This window comes from Pseudophryne corroboree, chromosome 2 (assembly GCF_028390025.1).
Source record: "Pseudophryne corroboree isolate aPseCor3 chromosome 2, aPseCor3.hap2, whole genome shotgun sequence".
Taxonomy (NCBI): Eukaryota; Metazoa; Chordata; class Amphibia; order Anura; family Myobatrachidae; genus Pseudophryne; species Pseudophryne corroboree.
The window spans coordinates 701,952,938-701,969,042 of record NC_086445.1 but is presented as its reverse complement, the minus strand read 5'-3'; the positions used below and the strand labels follow the sequence as shown (position 1 = coordinate 701,969,042).

Below are 16,105 nucleotides of genomic sequence, written 5' to 3'. Positions count from 1 at the left end.
ACTACAACTCCCGGCATGCCTTGCGCGGCCAGGAAGGAACATGGTGATTGCTGTTTCTGGTGCGGGTGCAGAGTGAGAGTCTGTAGTGTGCAGTGTGTGGGGACAATGAAGCTGATGAGAGGCTAATACCATATACTGTTATGAGGGATAAGTCCCCAGCGCGCACACTGTGTATGTGATGTTATATAGGGAAGGGGCTGTATAGTGATATATATATAAAAAATATTCTCCCAACACACACACTGTGTATGTGATATTTACCAAACATTGTCTTTCTACCTAAATTATGTGCACATAACATATTATTAACACACTAGGCCATTCATCATGCCCTACATCCGCTCTTCACGCCGTCACAAGGGCCTATGCCCCCATGACCATCGCATGCCCTTTGGCCGTAAAATAATTAACCACTAACAACATTATGCTTGAAGGTAATACTCCATATAATTCAAATATTGCCCGCCCAAAGGACATGCAAGGAATAAGGGGGCATAGCCCCTTGCGACGGTGCGAAGAGCACCCGTAGGGTGCGATGAATCACCTAGTATAATAGTTGATTAATAGACTGTTCTCAGTGGAGGCCGCTTAGGAGTTGTGTAGTTGGAAGGTGACAGCATAGAGAGCTTATAATCACACTTTGCATTTGTGTTGATGTACTAATTTTCTATGATGTGTGTTGCTAACAACTTGGGTAGGGGCTTAAAGGGCTTTTCCTGATTTTTCCTCCTATTTGGGTACCTCAATGGATGTTAGTTCCAGTAGGTATTTTAGCTTTTTTAAGCTGGGTTCCCTGTTCTCCCTTTCCCCTTGTGGCTCTGGGCTTGTTTGTTGCTGCTGCTGCTGCTGCTGCTGCTGCTGCTGTTGTTGTGTATTTCTGTTTTCATGCATTATATGTTGATATTGTATATTCTTCAAGTTATAGATGCCAAAAGGTTCCAGCAGATGTGGTTTGTTGGATACTCTTATGTTTATTGGTCCTCTAAACAATCTTGGGCCTAAGGGGCAGCCACATTTCTGGGAGTGAACACTGTTTGGTGAGTGTGGCTACGTCTTCTTTTGTCAGTGGCTGCTGACTGGGGGTGACCTAATTGTCTGGTAGCTCACAGGGTGGTAAAAGTCTCAACAAATGTAAGATAATTGCTCTGATCTAGCAGATCAGGCTTTCTTTCCTAAGGTTATGTCCCATTGACCTCAAAAGACTGTGGTCTGGTCTGAGTTAGACCCCAGGTGGTTTTGAAGGGTTCTATATGGTTGAGATGTCATGGAAGAGGTGCTTCAGAAAATGTAATTCTGTTGTATTTAAATTTGTGTTAGAATGTAGTCCGGTGACATTGCATAGGCAGTTGCTTTTTAGGTGTTTACACCTGTATAGGCACAATGGGATTCTGTGATTCATTTTGTTATTGGGATAGAGGGGTTTGGGTGGGGACTACTGTTACATGCTGGTATCTGATGAATAATTATTCCCATCAGCATTCACATACAGCACAGGAGGCAGGTGTGGCTCACTAATCTTGATGGGTGGCAACTCAGTGTTTTCAGGGAGTGTGCTAAAAAACGCAGGCGTGCCAGGCAAAAACGCAGGAGTGGCTGGAGAAAAGGGGGAGTGGCGAACGAAAGATTAGCAGAACTGCTACTAAAAAATGTCATGCCGTTTCTGAGTAGCTCCAGACCTACTCCAACCTTGCGATCACTTCAGTCAGTTTAGTTCCTGCTTTGACGTCACAAACACGCCCTGCGTTCAGCCAGCCACTCCCCCGTTTCCCCAGCCACTCCTGCGTTTTTGCCTGGCACGCCTGCATTTTTTAGCACACTCCCAGAAAACGCTGTGTTGCCATCCAGAAACACCCACTTCCTGTCAATCATACTACGAACACTCGAGCTACTGAAAAACGTCGCTCGAGCTTGGGTAAAACTACAAAGTTTTGTGTGAAAGTCCTTAGCGCATGCGCACTGCGTACCATGCGCATGCGCAGAATTGCCGCTTTTTCACTTGATCGCTGCGCTGCAAAAAACGGCAGCGAGCGATCAACTCGGAATGAGGGCCAATATCGTTTGTCCAGGAGTTCCAGGGAAATCGTGAGCAACAACGCATCGTTTGCATGTCATTTAGTGTGTACCCAGCTTAAGTAAGTTATGTACTACTTTTATTATCTGTTATTCTGCATATGCATCTAGAAAAGACAAATAAAACATACAAATAAGAACAAATCATATTATTATACTGTAGTACAAGTTTAATGTTAAAGACATTTTAGAAAGATTATGTTCACTCTTTAAAGCTTGTTCCAAATCAGGGCCACACAGACAAATATTTTTTTCAGTGTTCAATTAAACAACCTTGAGTTTCTGGGGAAAAAAAATACACATAACATCAACAAACAAACAAACAAACAAACAAACAAACAAACAAACAGTGACAAATGAATCTAAAACCGTCACCTCTCTGCAAATTCTTTACCGCCACAAGTGAGAGAGAATGAAATATGGAAGACTAGTTGGAGTAACAGTAAAATTCTAATTTGTTTTAACAAGTCTATTAGCTAACTTAATCCACAAATTTTTACAATTATACAAACGTTTACAAACCTGGATTTAATATATAATTTGTGGTTTATGTTGAGCTCAATGCATTTAGCTTCTAATATCAAATGCAAAATGAGTACCCACTCAGACCTGAGAGCGAATTCAAGATGCTGCTAACTCGACATGCCTGGTAAAATGCATCTTCTTAATCCTGCAGACAACATTAGCAGCGGGATGTAATGGAGTCAGAGAACGCCGGAGGTGCGGGATGTTGGCCGATCTGACTTTTTTAAAGGGGCAAAAACTTACAAAGCAAAACCATGCCTTGTAAGTGATTGGTCCTTGAAAAAAAGTCTGACATCAGCCGGCAACCGCACCTCCGGTGTTCTCTAATATGATATTATATCATATATATGATATTATGATAATATATGATATATATATGATATGATATATGATAATATGATATTATATCCTTCACCTTCCCCTTTACAAGCTGACTAGGAAAACCCTTTATTAACGTGAACCAATCACTAAATTCAGGGTAATCCAAAAAGTTTAACTGGGGGGGGGGGGTTTGAGACATTCAGCCACTCAGATACTGTATGACTGCTGTTCATCATCATCAGTTTGCAACTTGCACCAGGGGTCAAACATCTGCAAGTGGTACATTTCCACACAGAAGCATTTGTGTCTATTTGGTCCTCATCATTAACCATTACTGTGCCACGTCTACATGTCCCCTCCCACCACCATTTTCTTCTGCTTTGCATAAAGTGGCAAAAGAATCTTTCATACAGGTAAAACTGGTGTGCATGCACTGTGCCAAGACATACAATTTGCTGTTAAATACATTTTGCTGCTTTCTTTATGTCAAACATGAGAATCATAAAATAATGTGAAATTTGGATTTACATGATAATAAATCAGGAATATTCCTGCTTTATGCATACCTCCCAATTTCTAATCCAACTGAGTTGCGACACTCGTCCCAAAAAAGGGGCATGGCCTCTGGTGGGAGGATCGTGGCCATGCGCCGAGGACCCATTGTCCGTCGTTTTGGGGGCGTGCCCAGCGCTCCATGAACAGCTGGGCAGACCCAGGCTCACTCCCCGCACTGAATAGATGCTGTGCACATCATCTATTCAGCGATCACTCGCTGCTTTGCAGAGCAGCGGGTGATCAAAGTTTCCCCCAACTCCCCCCCCCCCCACCCCCCGCAGGACATTGTGACCCACGGGAGGGACAGTGGGACAGTGTCCGAATAGCGGCGGGACAGTTGTGAGGTATCCTTTATGTAATCCTTAATATCTCTTTAATAGGGCTCAATTTAACAGGTACAACTTACTATCGCTGCATAGAAAGAAATTATGTAAATTATACAAATTATATAAAATCTCTCTGAGGGGTCTATTCATGTAGCAGAAAAATGTGGAGAAGTGAGCCAGTAGAGAAATTGCTAATGCAACCAATCAGCTGCTATGTATAATTGTATAGAATGCACTTTATAAATGTTACCTCATCATAGGCAACTTCTCCACTGGTTCACTTCACTTTTTTCACTGCTTCATGAATAGACCTCTATATCATTAGATAAAAAAAGACTTCTGGTCACTTACATTGGCACACAGGCAGGGTGCCATCCCACACACCATCAGCTGTACATTTTCTTTGTGAGTTCCCAATTAAATGATATCTATAGAGAAATGAATACGATATCACTTCCAGAATATAAGAAAAATACTGCTATCAGTCCAAAATAATATTTATTTATTTATACAGTTTATTGTATGTATATACATCACATTGGATGCATGCCTTGGTCCCTCCCGGCTCCCTTGCTGACTGTCGGTCAATGCACTCCCCAGTGGAGGCAGAGAATGTGCCCGGCTGTGATCCCCATGCTCTGCCATGCTGGGTAAGATGACCAGGAGGCATGTGTGTGTGTTGGGCACTGCATGTGTATGTGTGTGTATTGGGCACTGCGTGTGTGTACCGGGTGCTGCGTGTGTTGGACAGTGCATGTGTATGTGTGTGTGTGTGTGTGTGTGTTGGGTACTGCGTGTGTATATGTGTGTGCCGGGCACTGCGTGTGTATGTGTGTGTGTCGGACACTGCGTGTGTATGTGTGTGTGTCGGGTGCTGCATGCTAATATGAGTGCATGTGTCGGGTACTGTATGTGTATATAAGTGTGTGAGTCAGGCCACTGTGTTACCCGTGCATATGAGAATGTGTGTGTGTGTGTGTGTGTGTGTCAGGTGTGCATGTGTGTTTGTGTCTGTCAGGTGCTGTGCGTGTGTGTGTGTGTGTGTTGTGTGTGTGTGTGAGGTACTGCTTGTATGTTTGTATGTCAGGTACTGTGTGTGTATGTGTATGTGTGTCAGGTGCCGCATGTTTATGTTTCAGGTGCTGTGTGTGTGTCTGTCAGGTGCTGTGTGTATAAATGTGTATGTCAGGTGCTGCATAGAGTATATGTGTTTCAGGTGCTGCGTGTGTTTATATATATGTGTGTGCGTGTCAGGTGCTGCATGTGTATATGTATGTGTGTGTCAGGTGATGTGTGTGTGTGGCAGGTGCTGCATGCGTATGATTCAGGTGCTGTGTGTGTGTCTGTGAGGTGCTGTGTGTCTAATTGTGTATGTCAGGTGCTGCGTGTGTATATATGTGTGTGTCAGGTGCTGCGTGTCTACAGTATATGTGTGTGTGTCTCATATACTTTGTGGTAACAGTATATGTGTGTGTCAGGTGCTGCGTGTGTGTATATATGTGTGTGTGCGTGTCAGGTGCTGCATGTGTATATGTGTGTGTGAGGTGCTGTGTGTGTGTTTGTCAGGTGATGCGTGTGTGTATTTGTGGCAGGTGATGCGTGTGTGTGTGTGGCAGGTGCTGAATGTGTGTATGTATGTGTTAGGTGCTGCACAGGGGTTAAAGTGACTGGGAACGAGGTAGAACTGAGTTCCAGCACCTGTAATGGTAGGGGGAACTAGTTCCACCACCTCCATTGCCCTGCACAGTAATTCCAACAGAAAAACCTGCCCCATCACCTACATCAATAGATTATCCACCACCTCTCCAGGATCACTTTTAGCCCTTGGGCTGTGTATATATGTGTGTGTCAGGTCCTGCTTGTGTGTGTATGTGTCGGGCACTGTGTGTGTATATTAGTGATGAGCGGGTTCGGTTTCTCGGAATCCGAACCCCCCCGAACTTCACCCTTTTTACACGGGTCCGAGGCAGACTCGGATCCTCCCGCCTTGCTCGGTTAACCCGAGCGCGCCCGAACGTCATCATCCCGCTGTCGGATTCTCGTGAGATTCGGATTCTATATAAGGAGCCGCGGGTCGCCGCCATTTTTCACTCGTGCATTGGAAATGATAGTGAGAGGACGTGGCTGGCGTCCTCTCACTTTGTTTCAGGGGGCTGCAGTGCAAATATCTTTATTCTGGGGACCAGCAGTATTATAGGAGGAGTACAGTGCAGAGTTTTGCTGACCAGTGACCACCAGTATTATACGTTGTCTGCCTGCAAAACGCTCCATATCTGTACTCAGTGTGCTGCATATATCTGTGCTCACACTGCTTTATTGTGGGGACTGGGGACCAGCAGTATTATATAGGAGGAGTACAGTGCAGAGTTTTGCTGACCAGTGACCACCAGTATACGTTGTCTGCCTGCAAAACGCTCAATATCTGTGCTCAGTGTGCTGCATATATCTGTGCTCACACTGCTTTATAGTGGGGACTGGGGACCAGCAGTATTATATAGGAGGAGTACAGTGCAGAGTTTTGCTGACCAGTGACCACCAATATTATACATTCTCTGCCTGCAAAACGCTCCATATCTGTGCTCAGTGTGCTGCATATATCTGTGAACACACTGCTTTATTGTGGGGACTGGGGACCAGCAGTATTATATAGGAGGAGTACAGTGCAGAGTTTTGCTGACCAGTGACCACCAGTATTATACGTTCTCTGCCTGAAAAACGCTCTATATCTGTGCTCAGTGTGCTGCATATATCTGTGCTCACACTGCTTTATTGTAGGGACTGGGGACCAGCAGTATTATATAGGAGGAGTACAGTGCAGAGTTTTGCTGACCAGTGACCACCAGTATTATACATTCTCTGCCTGAAAAATGCTCCATATCTGTGCTGCATTGTAGTATATAGTAGGAGTACAGTGCATAATTTTGCTGACCACCAGTATATAATATATAGCATTATGGTACAGTAGGCCACTGCTGTACCTACCTCTGTGTCGTCAAGTATACTATCCATCCATACCTGTGGTGCATTTAAGTTTTGCACAGTTTGCTGACCACCAGTATATAATATATAGCATTACGGTACAGTAGGCCACTGCTGTACCTACCTCTGTGTCGTCAAGTATACTATCCATCCATACCTGTGGTGCATTTAAGTTTTGCACAGTTTGCTGACCACCAGTATATAATATATAGCATTACGGTACAGTAGGCCACTGCTCTACTTACCTCTGTGTCGTCAAGTATACTATCCATCCATACCTGTCGTGCATTTCAGTTTTGCACAGTTTGCTGACCACCAGTATATAATATATAGCATTACGGTACAGTAGGCCACTGCTCTACCTACCTCTGTGTCGTCAAGTATACTATCCATCCATACCTGTGGTGCATTTCAGTTGTGCGCAGTATATATAGTAGTAGGCCATTGCTATTGATACTGGCATATAATTCCACACATTAAAAAATGGAGAACAAAAATGTGGAGGTTAAAATAGGGAAAGATCAAGATCCACTTCCACCTCGTGCTGAAGCTGCTGCCACTAGTCATGGCCGAGACGATGAAATGCCATCAACGTCGTCTGCCAAGGCCGATGCCCAATGTCATAGTAGAGAGCATGTAAAATCCAAAAAACAAAAGTTCAGTAAAATGACCCAAAAATCAAAATTGAAAGCGTCTGATGAGAAGCGTAAACTTGCCAATATGCCATTTACAACACGGAGTGGCGAGGAACGGCTGAGGCCCAGGCCTATGTTCATGGCTAGTGGTTCAGATTCACATGAGGATGGAAGCACTCATCCTCTCGCTAGAAAAATGAAAAGAATTAAGCTGGCAAAAGCACAGCAAAGAACTGTGCGTTCTTCTAAATCACAAATCCCCAAGGAGAGTCCAATTGTGTCGGTTGCGATGCCTGACCTTCCCAACATTGGACGGGAAAAGCTTGCGCCTTCCACCATTTGCACGCCCCCTGCAAGTGCTGGAAGGATTACCCGCAGTCCAGTTCCTGATAGTCAAATTGAAGATGTCACTGTTGAAGTACACCAGGATGAGGATATGGGTGTTGCTGGCGCTGGGGAGGAAATTGACAAGGAGGATTTTGATGGTGAAGTGGTTTGTTTAAGTCAGGCACCCGGGGGGACACCTGTTGTCCGTGGGACGAATATGGCCATTGACATGCCTGGTCAAAATACAAAAAAAATCAGCTCTTCGGTGTGGAATTATTTCAACACAAATGCGGACAACAGGTGTCAAGCCGTGTGTTGCCTTTGTCAAGCTGTAATAAGTAGGGGTAAGGACGTTAACCACCTCGGAACATCCTCCCTTATACGTCACCTGCAGCGCATTCATCATAAGTCAGTGACAAGTTCAAAAACTTTGGATGACAGCGGAAGCAGTCCACTGACCACTAAATCCCTTCCTCTTGTAACCAAGCTTCTGCAAACAGTGCATGTCACTGGCAAGTCTGACGAGTCCTCTCCTGCCTCGGATTCCTCTGATGCATCCTTGAGTGTAACGCCTACTGCTGCTGGTGCTGCTGTTGTTGCTGCTGGGAGTCGATCGTCATCCCAGAGGGGAAGTCGGAAGACCACTTGTACTACTTCCAGTAAGCAATTGACTGTCCAACAGTCCTTTGCGAGGAAGATGAAATATCACAGCAGTCATCCTGCTGCAAAGCGGATAACTCAGGCCTTGGCAGCCTGGGCGGTGAGAAACGTGGTTCCGGTATCCACCGTTAATTCAGAGGCAACTAGAGACTTGATTGAGGTACTGTGTCCCCGGTACCAAATACCATCTAGGTTCCATTTGTCTAGGCAGGCGATACCGAAAATGTACACAGACCTCAGAAAAAGAGTCACCAGTGTCCTAAAAAATGCAGTTGTACCCAATGTCCACTTAACCACGGACATGTGGACAAGTGGAGCAGGGCAGACTCAGGACTATATGACTGTGTCAGCCCACTGGGTAGATGTATTGCCTCCCGCAGCAAGAACAGCAGCGGCGGCACCAGTAGCAGCATCTCGCAAACGCCAACTCGTTCCTAGGCAGGCTACGCTTTGTATCACCGCTTTCCATAAGAAGCACACAGCTGACAACCTCTTACGGAAACTGAGGAAGATCATCGCAGAATGGCTTACCCCAATTGGACTCTCCTGGGGATTTGTGACATCGGACAACACCAGCAATATTGTGCGTGCATTACATCTGGGCAAATTCCAATACGTCCCATGTTTTGCACATACATTGAATTTGGTGGTGCAGAATTATTTAAAAAACGACAGGGGCGTGCAAGAGATGCTGTCGGTGGCCCGAAGAATTGCGGGCCACTTTCGGCATTCAGCCACCGCGTGCCGAAGACTGGAGCACCAGCAAACAGTCCTGAACCTGCCCTGCCATCATCTGAAGCAAGAGGTGGTAACGAGGTGGAATTCAACCCTCTATATGCTTCAGAGGATGGAGGAGCAGCAAAAGGCCATTCAAGCCTATACATCTGCCCACAATATAGGCAAAGGAGGGGGAATGCACCTGACTCAAGCGCAGTGGAGAATGATTTCAACGTTGTGCAAGGTTCTGCAACCCTTTGAACTTGCCACACGTGAAGTCAGTTCAAACACTGCCAGGTCATTCCCCTCATCAGGCTTTTGCAGAAGAAGCTGGAGACATTGAAGGAGGAGCTAAAACAGAGCAATTCCGCTAGGCATGTGGGGCTTGTGGATGGAGCCCTTAATTCGCTTAACCAGGATTCACGGGTGGTCAATCTGTTGAAATCAGAGCACTACATTTTGGCCACCGTGCTCGATCCTAGATTTAAAACCTACGATGGATCTCTCTTTCCGGCAGACACAAGTCTGCAGAGGTTCAAAGACCTGCTGGTGAGAAAATTGTCAAGTCAAGCGGAACGTGACCCGTCAACAGCTCCTCCTTCACATTCTCCCGCAACTGAAAAGGCTAAGAATTCCGAGCCCACCCGCTGGCGGTGATGCAGGGCAGTCTGGAGCGAGTGCTGACATCTGGTCCGGACTGAAGGACCTGCCAACGATTACTGACATGTCGTCTACTGTCACTGCATATGATTCTCTCACCATTGAAAGAATGGTGGAGGATTATATGAGAGACCGCATCCAAGTTGGCACGTCAGACAGTCCGTACGTATACTGGCAGGAAAAAGAGGCAATTTGGAGGCCCTTGCAGAAACTGGCTTTATTTTACCTAAGTTGCCCTCCCTCCAGTGTGTACTCCGAAAGAGTGTTTAGTGCAGCCGCTCACATTGTCAGCAATCGGCGTACGAGGTTACTTCCTGAAAATATGGAGAAGATGATGTTCATCAAAATGAATTATAATCAATTCCTCCGTGGAGACATTCACCAGCAATTGCCTCCAGAAAGTACACAGGGACCTGAGATGGTGGATTCCAGTGGGGACGAATTAATAATCTGTGAGGAGGAGGATGTACACAGTGAAAGGGGTGAGGAATCGGAGGATGATGATGAGGTGGACATCTTGTCTCTGTAGAGCCAGTTTGTGCAAGGAGAGATTGATTGCTTCTTTTTTGGTGGGGGCCCAAACCAACCAGTAATTTCAGTCACAGTCATGTGGCAGACCCTGTCGCTGAAATGATGGGTTCGTTAAAGTGTGCATGTCCTGTTTATACAACATAAGGGTGGGTGGGAGGGCCCAAGGACAATTCCATCTTGCACCTCTTTTTTCTTTCATTTTTCTTTGCATCATGTGCTGTTTGGGGACTATTTTTTTGAAGTGCCATCCTGCCTGACACTGCAGTGCCACTCCTAGATGGGCCAGGTGTTTCTGTCGGCCACTTGTGTCGCTTAGCTTAGTCACACAGCGACCTTGGTGCGCCTCTTTTTTTCTTTGCATCATGTGCTGTTTGGGGACAATTTTTTTGAAGTGCCATCTTGCTGGACACTGCAGTGCCACTCCTAGATGGGCCAGGTGTTTGTGTCGGTCACTTGTGTCGCTTAGCTTAGCCATCCAGCGACCTTGGTGCACCTCTTTTTTTTCTTTGCATCATGTGCTGTTTGGGGACTATTTTTTTGAAGTGCCATCCTGTCTGACAGTGCAGTGCCACTCCTAGATGGGCCAGGTGTTTGTGTCGGCCACTTGGGTCGCTTGGCTTAGCCATCCAGCGACCTCGGTGCAAATTTTAGGACTAAAAATAATATTGTGAGGTGTGAGGTGTTCAGAATAGACTGAAAATGAGTGGAAATTATGGTTATTGAGGTTAATAATACTATGGGATCAAAATGACCCCCAAATTCTATGATTTAAGCTGTTTTTGAGGTTTTTTTGTAAAAAAAACACCCGAATCCAAAACACACCCGAATCCGACAAAAAATGTTCAAGGAGGTTTTGCCAAAACGCATCCGAATCCAAAACACGGCCGCGGAACCGAATACAAAACCAAAACCCGAAAAATTTCCGGTGCACATCACTACTTTGTACACATTACGGCAGACAGCGTCCCCCTTTTTACACATTACGGCAGACAGCGTCCCGTTTTTACACATTACGGCAGCCAGTCCCCCTTTTTACACATTACGACAGACAGTATCCCCTTTTTACACATTACGGCAGACAGTGTCCCCTTTTTACACATTACGGCAGACAGCATCCCCTTTTTTACACATTACGGCAGACTGCATCCCCTTTTTATACATTACGGCAGACAGTCCCCCTTTTTACACATTACGGCAGACAGCATCCCCTTTTTACACATTACGGCAGCCAGCCCCCCTTTTTACACATTACGGCAGACAGCGTCCCCCTTTTTACACATTACGCCAGACAGCGTCCCGTTTTTACACATTATGGCAGACAGCGTCCCCTTTTTACACATTACGGCAGCCAGTCCCCCTTTTTACACATTACGGCAGACAGCATCCCCCTTTTTACACATTACGACAGACAGCATCCCCTTTTTACACATTATGGCAGACAGTCCCCCTTTTTACACATTATGGCAGGTGGAGTCCCCTTTTACTCATTACGGCAGGCAGAGCACCTTACAGCCCCCCCTACCCTTAGGCTGTAATGTAGTGTACTGTAAACATAGTAACATAGTAACATAGTAACTAAGGTTGGAAAAAGACAATTGTCCATCGAGTTCAACCTGTTTGTGGTCTCCAATGTAGTCTTATTATAGGACTAGTTATTTTTATGTTAGGACTAGTATATTAACTATAATGCGTGCCTACGCACCATAACCCTGAATATTTTTATCCAATAGGATTTTATCTAACCCATTCTTAAAGGTGTTGACTGAGTCCGCCATTACTACTCTCTCAGGCAGGGAATTCCAAACACGTATTGTCCTTACTGTGATAAAACCTTTTCGCCTCAATGTGCGGAAACTCCTCTCCTCTAACCTAAGCGAGTGACCACGTGTCCTCTATGCTGATCTTATAGAAAACAGGTCCCTCCCAAGCTCTGTGTATTGACCCCTTATATATTTGTAGATGTTGATCATGTCCCCTCTTAGTCTCCTCTTTTCCAATGTAAACATGCCTAGCCTTGCAAGCCTTTCCTCGTATTCCAGCGTCTCCATGCCCTTGATTAGTTTGGTCGCCCGCCTCTGAACCTTTTCTAGCTCCAGGATATCCTTTTTGTAATATGGTGCCAAGAATTGTACACAGTATTCAAGGTGTGGCCTCACAAGTGATTTATATAACGGGAGTATAATACTCTCGTCCCTAGCATCAATTCCCCGTTTTATGCATGCTAATATCTTATTAGCCTTCTTTGCTGCACTCCTACTTTGGGTACTGCTGCTTAATTTGTTATCTATGTGAACCCCTAGGTCTTTTTCCAGTACAGAATCCCCTAATATTACCCCATTTAGTATGTAAGTGTTATTTTGGTCTTGCCCCCACAGTGCATTACCTTACACTTGTCTATGTTGAACCTCATTCTCCATTTTGCTGCCCATGCTTCCAGCTTAGTTAAGTCGTTCTGAAGAGACTCAGCATCCCCCTCCGTATTTATAACCTTACACAATTTGGTATCGTCTGCGAAAATTGACACTACTACTGTAGTGTAGTGTACGTGTACTGTAGTGTAATGTAGTGTAGTGTACTTTAGTGTAGTGTAATGTAGTGTAGTGTACTTTAGTGTAGTGTAGTTGTTAGGGTCTCCTGCCCTGTGCTGCCACGTCGTCATGGCAACCGGGAGACAAGTGCTAGCGGAGTGACCTGAGCGCAGCTGATACTCCGGTTCGGGTCTTTTGCTGTGCAGTGGTTATAGGCTCTGTGCATGGCAGGGGATCCGGTGCTGGTTTTTGTGCTCACAGTCTGTGAGGTCTGAGTGGGGCGTGGACAGCACCTGCTTTATAAGGCCTCTTCTCAGGGTAAGCAGATGCTGCTGAATCTTTGTTGGTTAGTCAGTTTCTGAAAGTTAGCCAGTACTGTGTAGCTTTGTATTTGTTTGTTGCTTACTGAAAGTAGGCCTGGGGATTTGGTATTACACTCTGCCAATCCAGACCTAGCAGTAAGACTGGAGTCAGTCGTTTAGCTTGCTGGGGTTCTGTTACTACTCTGTGAACTTAGCAAGTTTGCGGCTGTATTCTAAGACTTGCCTGTCTAATCCTGTCTCACTGTGCTAGGTGTCAGGGGTCAGTTTAGTGGCAGTAAGCTGAACCTGTGCACTGCAAGTGAGAATTAGGATTGTGGAGACTCTCCTTGTGTCTATCATTCCATCTCTGACCAAGGAGTTTACTGCCACACCCGTTGGTAACCCTTTAGGGTTTTGCTGTTGCCCTTAGCAACAGCATTTCGGGTTCTCTACGTATTAAAACACAACATCTTGCTTTTCCCATCTGAGCAGTTCTAATACAAGGGAGATACCCAGTTCCTTAGCCTCTGGGCTTCTCTGTTCACTTTGTGTGTATTTTGTTAACCTATCACCTTCTGTGTACGTTATGTCATATTCCCCAGTCTGTCTGTAAGTCCATTTGTTTTGCATAACAGTTCAAACACCAGTACATTCCTGCAGGCACTGGAGTGCATAACAGTCCTGACACCAGTACCTTCCTGCAGGCACTGGTGTGCATAACATATTCAGCAGCCAAATACTCCTGTTGAAATTTTGTGGGAATATGGAGCATACCCCTCAAAATACGTTGCAACAGGTGGTCGATCAGGTGCAGGTCCTGACTCGACAATTTAATGATTTGTCCATTAAAATGCACACCTCCCAGGCTGCTGGCGGAGCTACCGCAGCAGCAGCACCTGCAGGGGTTAAGGAGCCGAAAGTAAATCTCCCGGATCGTTTTTCTGGAGATCGCTCGCAGTTCTTTTGTTTCAAGGAGAGCTGCAAGCTATACTTCCGGCTTAGGCCTCAGTCTTCTGGGTCGGAGATTCAGCGGGTGGGCATAGTGATTTCCTTGCTACAAGGAGACCCACAGGTCTGGGCATATGGGTTGCAGCCTGACTGTCCGTCGCTTAAAAGTGTTGATGCTTTTTTTACGGCACTGGGCATGTTGTATGATGACCCTGACAAGACGGCCTCAGCCGAGGCTCAGATTTCGATCCTTAAGCAAGGGCGAAGGCCAGTTGAGGTTTACTGTACGGAGTTTCGGAGGTTGGCCCATGATACCCAGTGGAATGACCCAGCCCTGAGACACCAGTACCGAAGAGGTCTTTCTAACCAGATAAAGGACCAACTGGTACAATATCCCTTGCCTGATAGCTTGGATCAGCTCATGCAGTTATCCATCCGGGTGGATAGACGGCTGAGAGAGCGTAGGCTTGAAAGGGAGACTGAGATTTCCTTCCTTCCCAAGGGAACCTCAGACTCTGAGGAATTTTCAGAGGAGCCTATGCAGATTGGGGCTACCCGCCACTCCTCGCGTGAGAAGACGCGGAGGAGACAGCAGGGGTTGTGTTTGTACTGTGGGAATAAAGGTCATGTGGTAGTATCATGCCCAGAAAAGCCGGAAAACTTCAGGGCCTGAGGGTGATGGGAAATATCCTGTCAGGCCAGAAGTCAGAATTTCCCAAGAAGACTTTTATCATTCCGGTGACCTTGAAGATCCTCGGTCAAACTGTCAAGACTGAGGCCTTTGTGGACAGTGGGGCCGACGGGGTTTTTATGGACCGCCAATTCGCCCTGAAACACTCTGTTCCCTTAGTACCCTTGGCATCGGAAATTGAGATTTGTGGGTTAAACGGGGAACCATTATCCCAAGGTAAAATTACCTCTTGCACTAGCCAGATTTCTTTGTTTATTGGAGCCACACACTCTGAAAAATTGTCCTTTTATGTGACTGTCTGTACTTTTGCCCCATTGGTGTTGGGGTTACCCTGGTTAAGGGCCCACAATCCTCAATTTGACTGGGTCTCTGGGGAGATTCTTAGTTGGGGTACTGATTGTTTCAGGAGTTGCTTGAGACTTCCAGTCAGGCTCTCGCAGCTAAGTTTGCCAGGATTGCCAGGGTGTTATGCAGATTTTGCGGACGTGTTCTCCAAAAAAGTTGCAGAGGTACTACCTCCCCATCGCCCCTATGACTGTGCCATTGATTTGTTGCCAAATGCTAAGCTTCCCAAGAGCAGGTTGTACTCCCTGTCACGTCCTGAGACTCAGGCTATGGCAGAGTACATTCAGGAGAACTTGGCTAAGGGATTTATCAGACCTTCACAGTCTCCAGTTGGGTCGGGGTTCTTCTTCGTGGGTAAAAAGGACGGTTCGCTGCGACCCTGCATCGACTTCAGGGAATTGAACCGTATCACGATTAAAAACTCATACCCACTGCCTCTCATTTCGGTCTTGTTTGACCAGCTTCGTACTGCCACCATTTTTTCTAAGATTGACCTACGCGGTGCGTACTATCTAATCCGAATAAGAGAGGGGGATGAATGGAAGACTGCCTTTAATACCCACTCAGGGCATTATGAATATTTGGTGATGCCTTTTGGGCTCTGTAATGCCCCGGCAGTCTTCCAGGATTTCATGAATGATGTGCTCAGGGAATATTTGGATAGATTCTTAGTTGTATACTTAGATGACATCCTAATCTTCTCCCATTCCCTGGAGGAACATCGGAAGCATGTACGCTTAGTCCTCCAGAAACTCAGAGACCACCGGCTTGGGGCGAAGCTGGAGAAGTGCGAATTTGAAGTTCAGCAAATCGCATTTCTAGGATATATTATCTCCCCAGAAGGTTTCCAAATGGAGGGTTCCAAGGTACAGGCAGTCCTGGATTGGGTGCAGCCCACTAGTTTGAAGGCGCTTCAGCGTTTCCTGGGCTTTGCGAATTTTTATAGACGATTTATCGCTGGATTTTCGTCTATAGTGGCGCCCTT

At 45.9% G+C, this 16,105-nt stretch overlaps 1 protein-coding gene across 1 annotated transcript in view; it reads right to left on the bottom strand.

Moving 5' to 3' along the window:
• Positions 1-2,280: 2,280 nt before the first annotated feature.
• Positions 2,281-16,105, bottom strand: part of LOC135051111 (sushi, von Willebrand factor type A, EGF and pentraxin domain-containing protein 1-like) — a 104,441-nt gene continuing 90,616 nt past the window's right edge. Inside the window, exons 11-12 of the mRNA XM_063957277.1 lie at positions 4,149-4,225; positions 2,281-2,352 (exon numbers count right to left, since the gene is read on the bottom strand). Of these exons, the coding sequence (XP_063813347.1) occupies positions 2,351-2,352; positions 4,149-4,225 (79 nt within the window). The 3' untranslated portion in view covers positions 2,281-2,350. The remainder of the gene's footprint in view (positions 2,353-4,148; positions 4,226-16,105) is intronic.